The 15214-nt window shown below is 42.9% G+C and overlaps 1 protein-coding gene across 9 annotated transcripts in view; it reads right to left on the reverse strand.

Moving 5' to 3' along the window:
- The window catches only part of LOC129706508 (suppressor of tumorigenicity 7 protein homolog), a 182047-nt gene that overhangs the window by 111223 nt on the left and 55610 nt on the right, over window positions 1–15214 (reverse strand). The window contains exon 1 of one of the 9 annotated variants that reach the window (XM_055650863.1): window positions 10299–10612. The exons of 7 other annotated variants lie outside the window; for them this stretch is intronic. In XM_055650863.1, the coding sequence (XP_055506838.1) occupies window positions 10299–10320 (22 nt within the window). In that variant the 5' untranslated portion in view covers window positions 10321–10612. Of the gene's footprint in view, window positions 1–9407; window positions 9897–10298; window positions 10613–15214 lie in introns of those variants that run through there. One more of the 9 variants, XM_055650864.1, reaches the window with a different exon arrangement.

Genomic DNA, 15214 nt, shown 5'->3' on the forward strand with positions numbered 1-15214 from the left:
TAGCTAGGTAGGGGAGGAGTAGAAGCTGTGAACGACATGGGACGGCACAATGGTGCAGCTGGTAACACTGCAACTTCACAGGGGCAGTGAACTTGGTTCCATCTCAACCTCGGGAGTTATCTTTAGTTTTTAGTTTAGTTTAGTTTGGAGATACAGTGTGGAAACAGGCTGTTTGGCCCACCGGTTCCGCGCCAACCAGCGATCCCCGCATATTAACACTAGCCTACACACACTAAGGACAATTTACACTTATACCAAGCCAATTAACATACACACCTGTACGTCTTTGGAGTGTGGGAGGAAGCCGAAGATCTCGGAGAAAACCCACGCAGGTCACGGGGAGAACGTACAAAGTCCGTACAGACGGCACCCGTAGTCGGGATCGAACCCGGGTCTCCAGCGCTGCAAGCGGTGTAAGGCAGCAACTCTACCGCTGCGCCACCGTGTCGCACAAACTCATCTGTGTAGGGTTTGCATATACTCTCTGGGTTTCCTCCTGGTGATCGGGTTTTCTTCCACATCACAAAGATGACTGGATCTGCAAGTTAATTGGCCTCTGTAAAATTGTCCCTAATGCATAGGGAGTGGACTAGAAAGTTGGATAAGAGAACTGGTGTGAATGGGTGATCAATGGTAGGTGTGGACCCGGTGGGCCAAAGGGCTTGTCTCCATGCCGTGCTGCTTAACTAAACAGTATAATCAGCTCAAATGAAAGTCAGCCTTAAAAGCTCTGTCCCACTGTACGAGTTCATTCAAGAGCTCTCCCGAGTTTTAAAAAAAATCAAACTCATGGAAACACGTAGAACGTACGTAGCAGGTACGTCGGAGCTCGAGGACGTCTTTTACCGGCTCATAATGCTAATGGCAGGCACTCGGGAAATGCGGTAAGCTCGGGAAGACTCGTGAAGATTTTTCAACGTTGAAAAGCGTCCACGAGAGCCCCGAGTACCTACGAGCGGCTATTATCGTAAATCTCAGAGTTCGAATCAGGGCAAACTCGGGAGAACTATTGAATGAACACGTACAGTGGGACAGGGCTCTCACTCAGTAATTCTCTTGTGACTTCATCAGATACTCTTGGTTGGACACTTGGCAACAAAGTCTAATTTGTCTCTAAAATGCAGCAGTTTCCACAATGTTGAGCCCTCTCAGGGCTGAGGGTGGTATTGGTCGAGTGAATGAGTGTAAAACAAGCTGGATGAACTCAGTGGGTCAGGCAGCATCCGAGGAGGCAGATGGATGGTCTATTTTTCAGGTCGACACCCTTCATCAGGACTGTGGGATTACTCTAGTTTCAAAGCTGCTGCCTTTCGAGTAAAATATTCAATCAAGATTTTGGCTGTGAGCATTTAAAAATTCTCAGAGTTTTTAGATTAAAAAAATATCAAATTCTAACATTTGTTCGGCTGATATCTAAAAGTAGATTCTGTAGTGATGCACTGCATCAATTTTCCAGAGGCCTTTCCGTGCAAGAACTAGTTGCTCCATTCCCTGCAATAGCACAAGGTCTACACTTCAAAGATACTTTGCTGGCTTTGATGTGCATCTGGATGACCCGAGGTCATGAAAGATATGACCCAAATACCAGCTTTTTCCTATCTGTTTGTCACGAGCTTCTGGAGAAGGCAGAGTATTACGCATTTCTTTTATACTAATAACTTTTCAAATGACTTTGAATTCAATCTCTGTGGCAAAACTGCAAGAGGAAAACAATATCTCTCAGTTACCACCTGTTTCTGCCATTGCAGCTGAATTCTCTGAAACCATAAACTCGGATCAACAATTTAAATGGTATTTTATGGATATTGGTTATGCCTCTTTTTAAAATGCAACAGTGTCCCATCATTAAAAATTGCACAATCTTATTCCCAGCACAAAAGGTAAAAGCTAAGACGGCTGATTTATTAAAATAATCTCAGGGATCATCTACTATGAAGATATTTTTTCAGTGGATATTAATTTGACCTCTCTTCGTTGCCCCAGGGCTGCTGTCAGTTAAAGAGCTGGAACCAACATGTCATCTGCAAAGGTCAACAGATGGGACTGGAAAACTCATTCAATAAGAATCTGTTTCTTGACTTCTAAATGGATTTTGTTAAAGTAACAGCTATTGTGAGACGCTGCAATTTAATTTTCACACATTGTAACAAATATGCGGGCCATGTTAATGATCGCAGTAACAAGAGGAAAAAGAAAACTTACAAATTGGTTCCGTTTAGTTTTAGTTTAGTTGAGTTTAGAGATACAGTGTAGAACAGGCCCTTCGGCCCACCAAGTCTGCACCGACCAGCAATCCCCGCACATTAACACTATCCTGCACACATTCGGAACAATTTAAATTTATACCCAGCCAATTATCTTACAAACCTGTACATCTTTGGAGTGTGCGAAGAAACCGAAGCACCCGGAGAAAACGCCCGCGGTCACAGGGAGAACGTGCAAACTACAGACAGACAGCGTCCACAGTCAGTATCAAACCCGGGTATGGCAGCCACTCTACCACTGCACCAGTTTCAGAGTTGCCACATGGAGTCAGGCCATTCAGCCTGTAACCTAGTCTTTGTACCCAAGTATCAAAGGTGGGATTTCAACCAGGCACGCCAGGGTAGGCAAGGTTTGCAGTGCCTACCCTGACTAGAATTATAAAAAGGTGATTAGCAAATATAAATAGTAAAGATTTCCAATTCAGTTATTAAATTCAGTATTTATTATTAAATGGGTATTATTTTAATTATCGATCTTAGGTAGGCATAATTCTCCCGTGCCTTTCATCCGTAGTACATGTAATACGCGTGACTACGATCAACTCACGTGCTGTGAGCACTGCTTCAAACCTTCACTTACAACTGGCGGTAAAGGCAGTTGAAATTCTGCCTTTACACCATGGACTGCATGCATGCCCACAGGAGAGGAGACCAATCCGCGCATGCGCAGTTTTTAAGATTTTCCACAAGTCGACTGACTGCCCATCGGACCGATCTGTGCGTGCGCGGGTTTTGCAAGTGCATGCGCGGTCTTCACGGTTTTCTGCGCATTCGCAGATTTTTACGATTTTTAAGTGCCTAGTGCCTACCCTGAATAATTACTCACGGCACGTGCCTGATTTCAACCAAGAGTTGCGGATGCAGTGAGAGAATTGCTAAGTGAAGGCTAACTTTACTGGTGTCTCATTATACAGCATAGAAACAGGCCCTTCTGCCCATCGTGTTCAGCCGACCATTAATTACCAGTACACACAGGTTCTATGTTATCCCACTTTCTCATCCACTCCTTACACAGTAACGGCAATTTTACAAAGGTCAAGTAATCTACAAACCCCAATGTCGTTGGGATGTGGGAGGAAACTGGAGCAACCGGAGGAAACCCATACAGCCGCCGGGAAAACATTCAAACTCCACACAGACAGAATGAGACAGTTAAAAAGAACACTAAACGTTTACTATCGGAACTTTTAAGATGCATTTAGATAAGTACATCGATAGGTATAGGTTGAGCAATATGGGCCAAACGTAGGCAGATGGGACAAGTGCAGGTGAGGAATGGGGGTAGGTTTGGGCAAGGTGCCCCGAATCTGCTGCTTCTACTCTGTATGACTCTATGACTAAAGATTGTAAATGCTGACCAAGTACCTGCAGAAAGCATTATAAAAAATAAATGAACCCAGGTACATTGGGTATAGGTTCAGTACACACAGTCGGACTAGAAATGCATAATAAAAAAGGTCATACGTTCAGAAGGATTAGGTGCAGAATTAAGCCATTCGGCCCATCAAGTCTACTCAATCTGACTGATCTCCCTCCTAACCCTATTCTCCTGCCTTCTCCCCATATCCCCTGACACCCGTACTAATCAAGAATCTATCTCTGCTTTAAAAATATCCATTGACTTGGCCTCCGCAGCCGTCTGTGGCAAAGAATTCCACAGATTCACCATCCTCTGACTAAAGAAATTCCCCCACATCGCCTTCCGAAAGGAGCGTCCTTTAATTCTGAGTCCTAGACTCTCCCACTAGTCAGTGCAAATATCCTCTCCACATTCACTCTATCCAAGCCTTAAAATAAATTTGAATTTCAAATTTGAAAAGATTTGAAATAAAAAGAAAAATTCTGTATTTGATGTAAAAGTCAATTTATATTTTAATTAATAACCTTCCACAACACAATCCATCACATTTCTGTATATCTTTGCAATGGATATTAAATTTAGGATTTTTCACTTCGCCTATTCTGATATTGAACCTTTGGTTTTCCCAAGGATTTCCTCTCATTTGACATTTTTCAGAACATTATTTGTTAATTTTCACAGAAAATGTGACTCCTGAGATGTATTTATATTAAAAACGTGAAATGTAATATTTTAATGTTTTTACACTCTGCAAGGTACATCAAATATCCTCCCAAATGCAAATGTGAAGCTGACCCAATAGCTACTGTGAAGAATTATTAACTACACAACTAGTTTCAACATCTGGCCAGAAAACATTAAATGCCACCTTCACTTTCAGATTGGCAGTAGGGTGACAATCATAAAGAATGCCAATTCTGGTCACTAATTTGCTAGGCCCATTTTTACAAGAATACTGTGGTGGGGTGGGGTTCGGGGGTGGGGGGTGGGGCTTAATTGTGTTACACTTACTATCAAATCCCTATTTTGGAACTGATATTTTAAATAGTTAGAATTACATAGAAAACAGCAACAGGCCATCAATGCCAAAAGTGGAAGTGTTTATACTCAATACTAATCTTCTCCACAGTACTTTACTCAACCATTCCAGCATAGCTTCCATTTCTCTTCATTGTACAGATAATGAAGATAGTTATATTGGAAGGTTTGAATAATGTACGGTGGGGAAGATCAATATTGAGTTTCACACTTCCACTCTTTGTCATGAATGGCCTGTTGTTGTTTCCAGATGAGTTTAGTTTATTGTCACGTGTATGGAAAAGCTTTTGTTGCGTGCCGATTACTAGATAGCTCACTATCTACTACTTCTTGTGGTAGCAGCTATTCGGATTGAGAAGTTAGCCCTGAACTTCCTTTTTGACGTTTTGGATCTGAAGAAGGGTCCCGACCTGAAAGGTCACCTGTTCGTGTTCTCTAAAGATGCTGCCTGACCTGCTGAGTTACTCCAGCATTGAATAAGCATTCATAGTAGCATTTTGTCCTGGCATTTATGAAGATTGCAGGCACGTGCAGCTAGGTACAGCTACTTTGGCTTTTGGGGTAGTAAGGATGGTTTGTCAAGTTGCAGTGGGAAGGAAGAGTTTAGTGCCTTTTCCAATTCCATTGTTTCCCATTTGTACTGAATGGGTAACAGGACAGAAATATTGCAATAAGCAGCATGAGTGAACACAGACTCCCTGACTACCATGTTAAGTACAGCAAACTCAACAACAGAAGAGCAAGTAGACGTGAAACCCAGCACGTGCCTTAACCACGGAGGATTTACTTCCAAAGTAACAGTAAAAGAGCATTGGTACACAAAAATGCTGGAGAAACTCAGCGGGTGCAGCAGCATCTATGGAGCGAAGGAAATAGGCGACGTTTCGGACCAAAACCCTTCTTCAGACATTGCATTTTTATGCGCTTAATAACACAGCTGACCCGAATGTCCAGTTCAAAGCAACACTTTAAATTCAATGCTGGAGTAAACTCAGCGGGACAGGTAGCAGACTGAAGAAGGGTCTCGACCCGAAACGTCACCCGTTCCTTCTCTCCAGAGAGGCTGCCTGTCCCGCTGAGTGACTCCCGCATTTTGTGTCTACCTTTGATTTAAACTAGCATCTGCAGTTCTTCCCTACACACTTTAAATTCAATTCAAATCTTCAGCAGTGGTAACAAAACAATGCGTGAGGTTTTCGGGCGGGCCTGAGCATGGCTGGGTGTTCAAATGTGAAACGTGCAGATAGATGAGCAGAGTTGTATTTACCCATCACAATGTTATGTTTGTAAGTCAGTGGCATTCACTTCTCACCTGAGAAGAATACAAATGTGGTTCCATACCCTTCGTAACATCTAGGTTAATTTCCCCAGCGGCCCACATTACCTCTTTATCGCTTCACAAAGAATTTCCCTGAGATGCATGTTTTCATACAAGAGCAGTGATTGCTGCAGTTCCACAATCACTTCATGTTTATCCTGACCTCAACTTTGCCATGTATCACCACCCCCAAATACCTACACCCTTAGAGTCATAGAGTGATACAGTGTGGAAACAGGCCCTTCAGCCCAACTCACCCACACTGCCAACAATGTCCCAGCTGCACTAGTCCCACTTGCCTGCGCTTGATCTATATGCCTCCAAACCTGTCCTATTCATGTACCTGTCCAACTGTTTCTTAAACGATGGGATAGTCCCTGCCTCAACTACCTCTTCTGGTTCAGCTTGTTCCACACCCCCCCCCCCCCCCCACCCTATGTGTGAAAAAGGTTACCCCTCGGATTCCTATTAAATCTTTCCCCCTTCACCTTGAACCTATGTCCTTTGGTCCTCGATTTCCCTACTCTGGGCAAAATACTCTGTGTATGTACCCGATCGATTCCTCTCATGATTTTGTATACCTCCATAAGATCTCCCCTCATCCTCCTGCGCTCCATGGAATAGAGGCCCAGCCTACTCAACCTCAACCTTTAGCTCACACCCTCTCATCCTGCCAACATCCTCATAAATATTTTCTGAACCCTTTCAAACTTGACAATATCTTTCCTATAACATGATGCCCAGACTGAATGCAATATTCTAAATGCGGTCTCACCAACACCTTATACAACTGCAACATGACCTTCCAACTTCTATACTCAATACTCTGACTGATTAAGGCCAAAGTCCCAAAAGCCTTTTTGACCACCTTAACTACCTGCGACTCGACCTTCAAGGAACCATGCATCTGCACTCCTAGATCCCTCTGCTTTACAACACTACCCAGAGCCCTACCATTCACTGTGTATGTCCTGCCCTTGTTCGACATCCCAAAATGCAACACCTCACACTTCTCTGTATTAAAATCCATCAACCATTCCTCTGCCCACCTGGCCAATCGATCCACATCCTGCTGCAATCGTTCACAACCATCTTCACTATCTGCAAAACCACCAGCTTTTCCATTCACTTCCCCTGCCTCAATATCATGTTTTATTTGTATGGCTGGAAAAGTAGTTACTGTTTTAGGCCAAGATTAACAAACCCTAGTTCGTACCCATTTATCCCACTTTCTCCTTTCCCTTTCTCCTCTCGCCTATATCCCTCCAGCTTTGCATTTCACTCCTCTCATCTTCTTTCCATCACTAGGCTTTGTTCACCCATCTGACAAGCACACCCCTCTCACTTGCCAGACTTTATCCAGTCCCCCACCCCTCTTCCAGCTTCCTGCCCGCCTACTACAATCAGTCTAAAGAAGGGCCCCAATCCAAAACATCACCTATCCATGTCCTCTTGAGATCTTGCCTGACACGCTGCATTACTCCAGCAGTTTGGGTTTTTTTTGGCAATCTATTCATTGGCTTCGGGTATGACTGTACCCGAGTGAACACTCATTGCCTGACGACCAAGTGTACGCACGTTAAGTACAGCAAACTCAACAACAGAAGAGCTCGAAGATGTTGCATCCTCAAAATAGTGGAGAAGATGCCATTTTGAAATTTTAATAATAATCATCTTATTTTAACTTGATAAACACAATTAAAACCACGATGTACCCATCTTTCTAGATTATCCCCAGTGGAATAAAATATACTGGTCATTTCATGCCATCGTTCTTTACATTTGCTATTGTCTGTTACTATTGTAAAGCGACTTTGAGTCTTAGAAAAGCGCTATAAAAATTAAATATATTATTATTATATAATTAATCCCAAATGCCACACGAGCCCAGCCAATAATCCAAATTAGACAAAAAAAGCTGGAGTAATTTGAGAGTGTCTGAAGAAGGGTCTCGACCCGAAACATCGCCTGTTCCTTTTCTCCAGAGATGCTGTCTGACCCACAGAGTTACTCCAGCTTTTTTTTGTGCCTATCTTCAGTTTAAACCAGTATCTGCAGTCCCTTCCTACACTAATAATCCAAATTAATTGGTACCGAGGTATCACCCCCTTTGCCAGTCACAGCATAAAACTGTACATTTGTGCTCAGTATTTATTGGGGGGGGGGGTCATTTTAATGAAAACAAGCTGGAGACCGTTAATTAAGCCGGTTTCTTCTCAACGCTACAACCAGTGCCCTTGGTATCACAGCCCATCGCACCATAAACCACTTGATCAGTCTAAGGTCAGCATTGCTGTCCATGATGTGGAACAATTAACACCCAATTAATTCCTACCAATTTTAAGAAGCATTCTTTAGTCTTTTTGACCAGAATTGCAACAAATAATAACCCTTGTGGGAAAATGTTACAACCACCCTTCAGAAAGCAGCCATGCTAATCAATAGAGATCTGAAGCTGCTCTTTATTTTTGCTAATTGCATCATGTTTCTTTTGCATTCTTCCAGAATCACTTCAAATACAAGTGAGCTTAGCCCCGTTCAACATGGTCATATAATTCATCTTGTATTAGGGGGAAAAGGTAAATCAATTAGAAATGAAAGCAAATAATTGATTGAGTTTGACTGATTTTCATTCTATTTTGTAAAAAGACTACACTAAATACATGAACAGTCAATAAAACCAGACAATGTTTCCTTCCCTTCCAATTGCCTCTCCATCAAAGACACAGGGCAGTATTTTTGTGTTCCTTAACTCGCTTTTTTGTTGTTTGAAAAGAAATATGACAGGTCATTTAGCTGACAAGAGATAAGATGTGGAGATAGCAATCCACGCACAGATTTTCAGTCCTGACAGAGAGACCCCATGTTTAATCCTCTCAGCTCCCAGTTTTGGCTGCAGGGTTTCAAATACATGGCAGCTCTCAGAATAGCAGGGGAAAGAAAACAACACCGCTTGCCTGCTAAATCAATTGTCAAGAGCAGGGTCACCAAGATGTACAACGCCAAACTAAACATTTTATTGGAGCTCTTTCATAAAACTAAAATTGAAAGTACCGCAGTGAACACTGCCATTTTGTCGTTCTGCTTCTGGAGTCATTTGCAGAAGATAAACTACAAAGCCCTCAGGATATGAATCTCCATCACATCCACAGGTCAAAATATAAACATTGTCCGCAATATAGACCCTCCAAAATAGACCCACTTGATTCATTTAGGTTGTTACAATTAACAAAGAAGATAATTAATTGTCGCCACATCACATCACTACCTCAAGGGTGGAGAAGAATATTGTTGTGATGAACAACAATTTAAACGCTACTCTTTTTGTGCAGCAGCAGCCTGCATGTTATCGACACACTCCTCTTGCAAAAGGGGGAACAGGGACAATGCATCACCCACAGGATACCATCGCAAACCCCATACTCACTATGCCAGCTTGCATGAGGTATCAATTTTCAGCCACTGCAACCTGGTAACCAGGGCAGCACAGAGAACACAAGCGTGGACTGGAGGCAAAGCGCAGACAGCTTTGTCATACAAGGAGAGAGAGCTCACTTCACGATAACAGACTCTCTGCAGCCTCATACAAATGACGGTGCTCTTCACAACAGCTCACACACGCATTCGTTTGCCCAGCCGCTAAAGCGATGTCCACTGCTATTCAACGCTCCAGCATCTTAAACAGGAGACGACCGGAGCATGCAATGAATGTCTGGACCTCCAGTAACAAATGATAGAGGCAGGGGGACACACAGTAGAGAGACTATATCCTGATCTTCAATGCTCTGCAGAGAACAATAGTTGCATCGCCTTCATTAAAGGGAACATGTTACACGCTTACACAAGGAATACAAGGAGTTTCTAGGATTTTACAACTCCATCAACTCCCCTGCACATTCCTGTGATTAGGCCTCGAAACATTCAGCAACATGTCCTGTAGTAAAGTGACTCCAATGATTTTCTGAGCAAGCAGCAGATTCCCTGTTGTGCAAACCCAGCCTCTCTCCACGCCTTGCTGCCTGCTTTATTGCTATTGCCCCAAGGACATTATGTCTGTTATCTTGGGCAGCCTGAACACGTTTGTGTTGTTGACACACGTCGTAGACAACGTTCACAGAAACACAAAATCATTCTCTTAAATTCTCTCAAACACATACAGTGGCATGAACCGTCCAGACCCGCTGGTGTCTATTCTAAAGGGGGAGCTGCGAATTCATTGTGCGGCTGAAACTGCTCGCATGCAATAAAACAACACGTTGGCACAAGGTTTAAGAGGCTAATTGTTACTAGAACTGGCCCTGTACTGTACTGTACTTACATGACGACTCGGTGCCGAACATGGCTGGTTGAGATGCTGCAAAGAGATGAGCTACACGGCAGCAGGGGTCATGAGAGTAGACAATGCAGCCCCACTCTGCGGCTGGCAGCTCGTAGCTCTCCTGCTCAAGCGTGAAAGCTGATCCCGCACACAACAGTCCCAGACAAATACCGCTTACATCTCCCCCTGCAAGTGAATGCCAAACAGGCTCCTGCTGGAGATCACACAGAAATGAAAGGAAGGGCAAGCGAGTTGCCACAGCCCAGCGCTGCTGCAGTGAGTCTGAATGAAGAGCCGAGACCAGACACAGTAAGACAATAGCACAGGCTGCAAATACTGAGTGACGTCAAAGGCACTCGCTGCAAAGACTGAACCCCTCCGAACCATGCATGGGCAGCAGCAGCAGAAAGAATGAATGGAAAGAGAGAATTGGGAGAAAGCTTTTGTTGCAAAATGCAAAGACCGTATTTCCCCCTCTGGGATAAGGCAGCCATCTCGGTTTTGTATAGTGTGGCTCATAAAAAACTATAAAATAATTAACTGCTCTGGGAGCCTGGAAATGAGTTTCTAAAATGAAATGAACTTGCAAGTAGATTTTAAATGCTGTGCAGCTTATAAATACATCTCAAGAATTCCCTCATGCCATTGACCTTCCAGTCCATTGCAAACAGCATTAATACTGTAGAAGTGGACCCAGTCGACTGGTCTGTGCAGGAAGACACCAACAACATTCCAAATACTGTGACTAAATTTTTTTTAAAAGATCAGATTCAGATTCAGATTCAATTTTAATTGTCATTGTCAGTGTACAGTACAGAGACAACGAAATGCATTTAGCATCTCCCTTGAAGAGCGACATAGCAAACGATTTGAATTAAAAAAAAATAATAAGTGGGGGGGGGGGGGTGGTGATTGGCAGTCACCGAGGTACGTTGTTGAGTAGAGTGACAGCCGCCGGAAAGAAGCTGTTCCTCGACCTGCTGGTTCGGCAACGGAGAGACCTGTAGCGCCTCCCGGATGGTAGGAGGGGTAAACAGTCCATGGTTGGGGTGAGAGCAGTCCTTGGCGATGCTGAGTGCCCTCCGCAGACAGCGCTTGCTTTGGACAGACTCAATGGAGGGGAGCGTGGAAACGGTGATGCGTTGGGCAATTTTCACCACCCTCTGCAATGCCTTCCGGTCGGAGACAGAGCAGTTGCCATACCATACTGTGATGCAGTTGGTAAGGATGCTCTCGATGGTGCAGCGGTAGAAGTTCACCAGGATCTGAGGAGACAGATGGACCTTCTTCAGTCTCATCAGATGTCATTGGTAGGCAAGTTAAACATTTAATAGTGGATAGATGGTACAGTACTGCTAAAGACCAGTCATTTGTGACAAATCTATCCAATCGAATAAAGAAAAGAGTTGTGTGTAGGAAGGAACTGCAGATGCTGGTTTAAACCGAAGATAGACACAAAATGCTGGAGTAACTCATTGGGACAGGCAGCATCACTGGAGAGAAGGTGACGTTTCGAGACGAGACCCTTCTTCAGATAAAAAAAGGAAATGTATTGCATACAGCATACTTGTTTTTTTAGAAGGTATTTGATAAGGTGTGCTAATAGATTTGTTCAACATTTTCAGACTAAGAGGAATCTGGCAATGTGGATAGGTTACAGCCACAAGCAAGGAAATCTGGGTTCACTCAGACTAGTTTGGAAGAATTATATAGAGTGCTGTAAAATGGGGAACAGATCATTCAGCCCAACTGACCCATTCTGTGGTTTAGGCTCCATGTTCGGCTCTTCCCACCTCTTTCTTTTGCAGATCTATTTATCTTCCTATTCATGTGAACACCTCTCATGTGTTTATCTACCTACCCCCCCCCCCCCCCCCCCCCACCCCGCCCCCAATCCATAATTTATGATTCACATACTATGATCAGACCGTTGTAGCGACGCCTGCTGGCCTACGCAGAGATCGAACCCGGTGTTTGGAAGCCGCGGTCATGTGACTTGGGAGGGGCCGCTTGTAATGCGCAGTTTTTACTTGCGCGCGTTAGTTCAGCGCTGACCACCGTTGTGGGCAGACGTGTCTGAAGAACCTGTATACTGGAAATCGAACTTTTGAATAAAGATCTGATGAAAACCCCAGTTGTCGTTCCTTAGACTGCCAAAATGTATCGATATCACGGAGTTGATGAAGTTCTATGCCATAGAGAATAACTGAGTAATTACCCTTTTTATTTGAACCCCAATACTTGATTAAGATCAGTTACACATTTATTATAAACTGGTACTAAGTGAGGATTCATGGTTATGTTGTAGAATCAAATGAGTTTGCTCAGATTTGTATTTACACGAACGTGCAAATGAAGTGCAAGAGTAAGCACTCACTCCCTCGACCCTGCACTGTCCCGTAATAAAACAAGACACAGAGTGCTCAAGTAACTCAGCAGGTCAGGCAGCATCTCTGGGAAACATTCATCAGCATTCTTTAGCCTCGTCCCGAAGCATCACTTATCCATGTTCGCCAGAAATGCTGCCTGACCTGCTGAGTTACTCCAGCACTTTGTGCCATTTTTTGTAAACCAGCACCTGCAGTTCCTTGTTTCTCCTGTCCTATAACATCACATTTCAGGCTTCATATCCTTCGTCTTGTATGTTCAACATGTTTGGGTTTAGTATTATTGTCAGGCGTACCGAGGCACAGTGAAAAAGTTTGTTTTGCATCCGATCCCATCAATTCACATAATACTGAAGATAGACAAAATGCTGGAGTAACTTTATAACAGGCAGCATCTCTGTAGAGGAGGAATGGGTGACATTTCGGGTCTCAGCCCTTATTCAGACTCTGGTCTTGCCCATCCTTTTCGTCAGAGATGCTGCCTGTCCCGCTGATTTACTACAGCATTTTATGTCTATCTTTGGTGTAAACCAGCATCTGCAGTTCCTTCTTATAGCAATGTTACAAAATTTTGAGATTTTAAAAATCAAGTCTGCAATCCCATCAGATAAAGCATAACAATAAGTTTAATTTGACACCAAATTCACTTTCATATCTCAAGTATTAAAAAAGTTATGGCCATTTTCATACTCGGAAATTAGCATCTTGTTCCCTATTGATTTTCAATGGACATTACAAAAAAGCTGTGATCTTGGATAATCAAAAGCCCATTTCTTAAGGAAAGATTAACATTTTTAAATAGCCTAAGTGTCCAAAGATTATTCACAAATAATTCACAATGTAACATGATTTTTATATCTAATTTACATTAATTTATAGGCCAAATGGAAGGAATTTAGTGTTCAATTGCTTGTAAATAAATGCCCATTTAAATCGGCTTTCTAGTGGTTCATGTGAACGGCTGGTTTTAGAATGTTGACATCGCGCTGGATTAGTGCCCTCAAATGCCGAGAAAAATACTGCGGGATATAAAAAGCCCAAAATGAACTACTCGCTATAGATAACTTGATATACAGGGTTATATATATGCCCCATTTAATGTAAAAATAAGGTACATACCTTTAACTGTTTGCTTTATAAAACCCTGGGGCTGCGAGAGGTTGCGGAATGAGACAGTAATTTTAAAACTATTATAACTATATTATCGAGGCCTATAAAACTAATAATACCTTTTGCGACCGGGTCTCGCAGCGATTTTTCGTTAATGATTTACTAGGCTGAACATCTGCGATTAGTACAGCCTAGTAAAAATCGCGTTTTAAACCCGCCCCCTCCAAACAGCGCCAAAATCGCGGACCTGGCTGTGGGCAGATTCCCAATGGCGATTCAGGTAGGTTTTGTAACATACCTACTTCTTACCCAATTTAGATAATACCATACATACAGTGCCCTCCATAATGTTTGGGACAAAGACCCATCATTTATTCATTTGCCTCTGTACTCCACAATTTGAGATTTGTAATAGAAAAATTCACATGCGGTTAAAGTGCGCATTGTCAGATTTTATTAAAGGGTATTTTTATACATTTTGGTTTCACCATGTAGAAATGACAGCAGTGTTTATACATAGTCCCCCCCATTTCAGGGCACCATAATGTTTGGGACACATGGCTTGACAGGCATTTGTAATTGCTCTGGTGTAATTGATGCAGGTATAAGAGAACTCTCAGGGCCTAGTCTTTCCTCCAGTCTTTCCTACACATTTGGAAACTTGTATTGGTGTTTATCAACATGAGGATCAAAGTTGTGCCAATGAAAGACAAAGAAGCCATTATGAGACTGAGAAACAAGAATAAAACTGTTAGAGACATCAGCCAAACCTTAGGCTTACCAAAATCAGCTGTTTGGAACATCATTAAGAAGAAAGAGAGCACTGGTGAGCTTACTAATCACAAAGGGTCTGGCAGGCCAAGGAAGACCTCCACCGCTGATGACAGAATAATTTTCTCTATGATAAAATAAATCCCCAAACACCTGTCCAACAGATCGGAGGCACTCTTCAGGAGTCAGGTGTGGATTTGTCAATGACCACTGTCTGCAGAAGACTTCATGTACCGAAAAACAGAGGCTACACTGCAAGATGCAAACCACTGGTTAGCCGCAAAAATAGGATGGCCAGGTTACAGTTTGCCAAGAAGTACTTAAAAGAGCAATTACAGTTCTGGAAAAAGGTCTTGTGGACAGATGAGACTTTTATCAGAGTGATGGCAAGAGCAAAATATGGAGGAGATAAGGAACTGCCCAAGATCCAAAGCATAACACCTCATCTGTGAAACACGGTGGTGGGGGTGTTATGGCCTGGGCATGTATGGCTGCTGAAGGTACTGGCTCACTTATCTTCATTGATGATACAACTGCTGATGGTAATAGCATAATGAATTCTGAAGTGTATAGACACATCCTATCTGCTCAGGTTCAAACAAATGTCTCAAAACTCATTGACTGGTGGTTCATTCAACAGCAAGACAA

This window comes from Leucoraja erinacea, chromosome 19 (assembly GCF_028641065.1).
Source record: "Leucoraja erinacea ecotype New England chromosome 19, Leri_hhj_1, whole genome shotgun sequence".
Classification (NCBI taxonomy): domain Eukaryota; kingdom Metazoa; phylum Chordata; class Chondrichthyes; order Rajiformes; family Rajidae; genus Leucoraja; species Leucoraja erinaceus.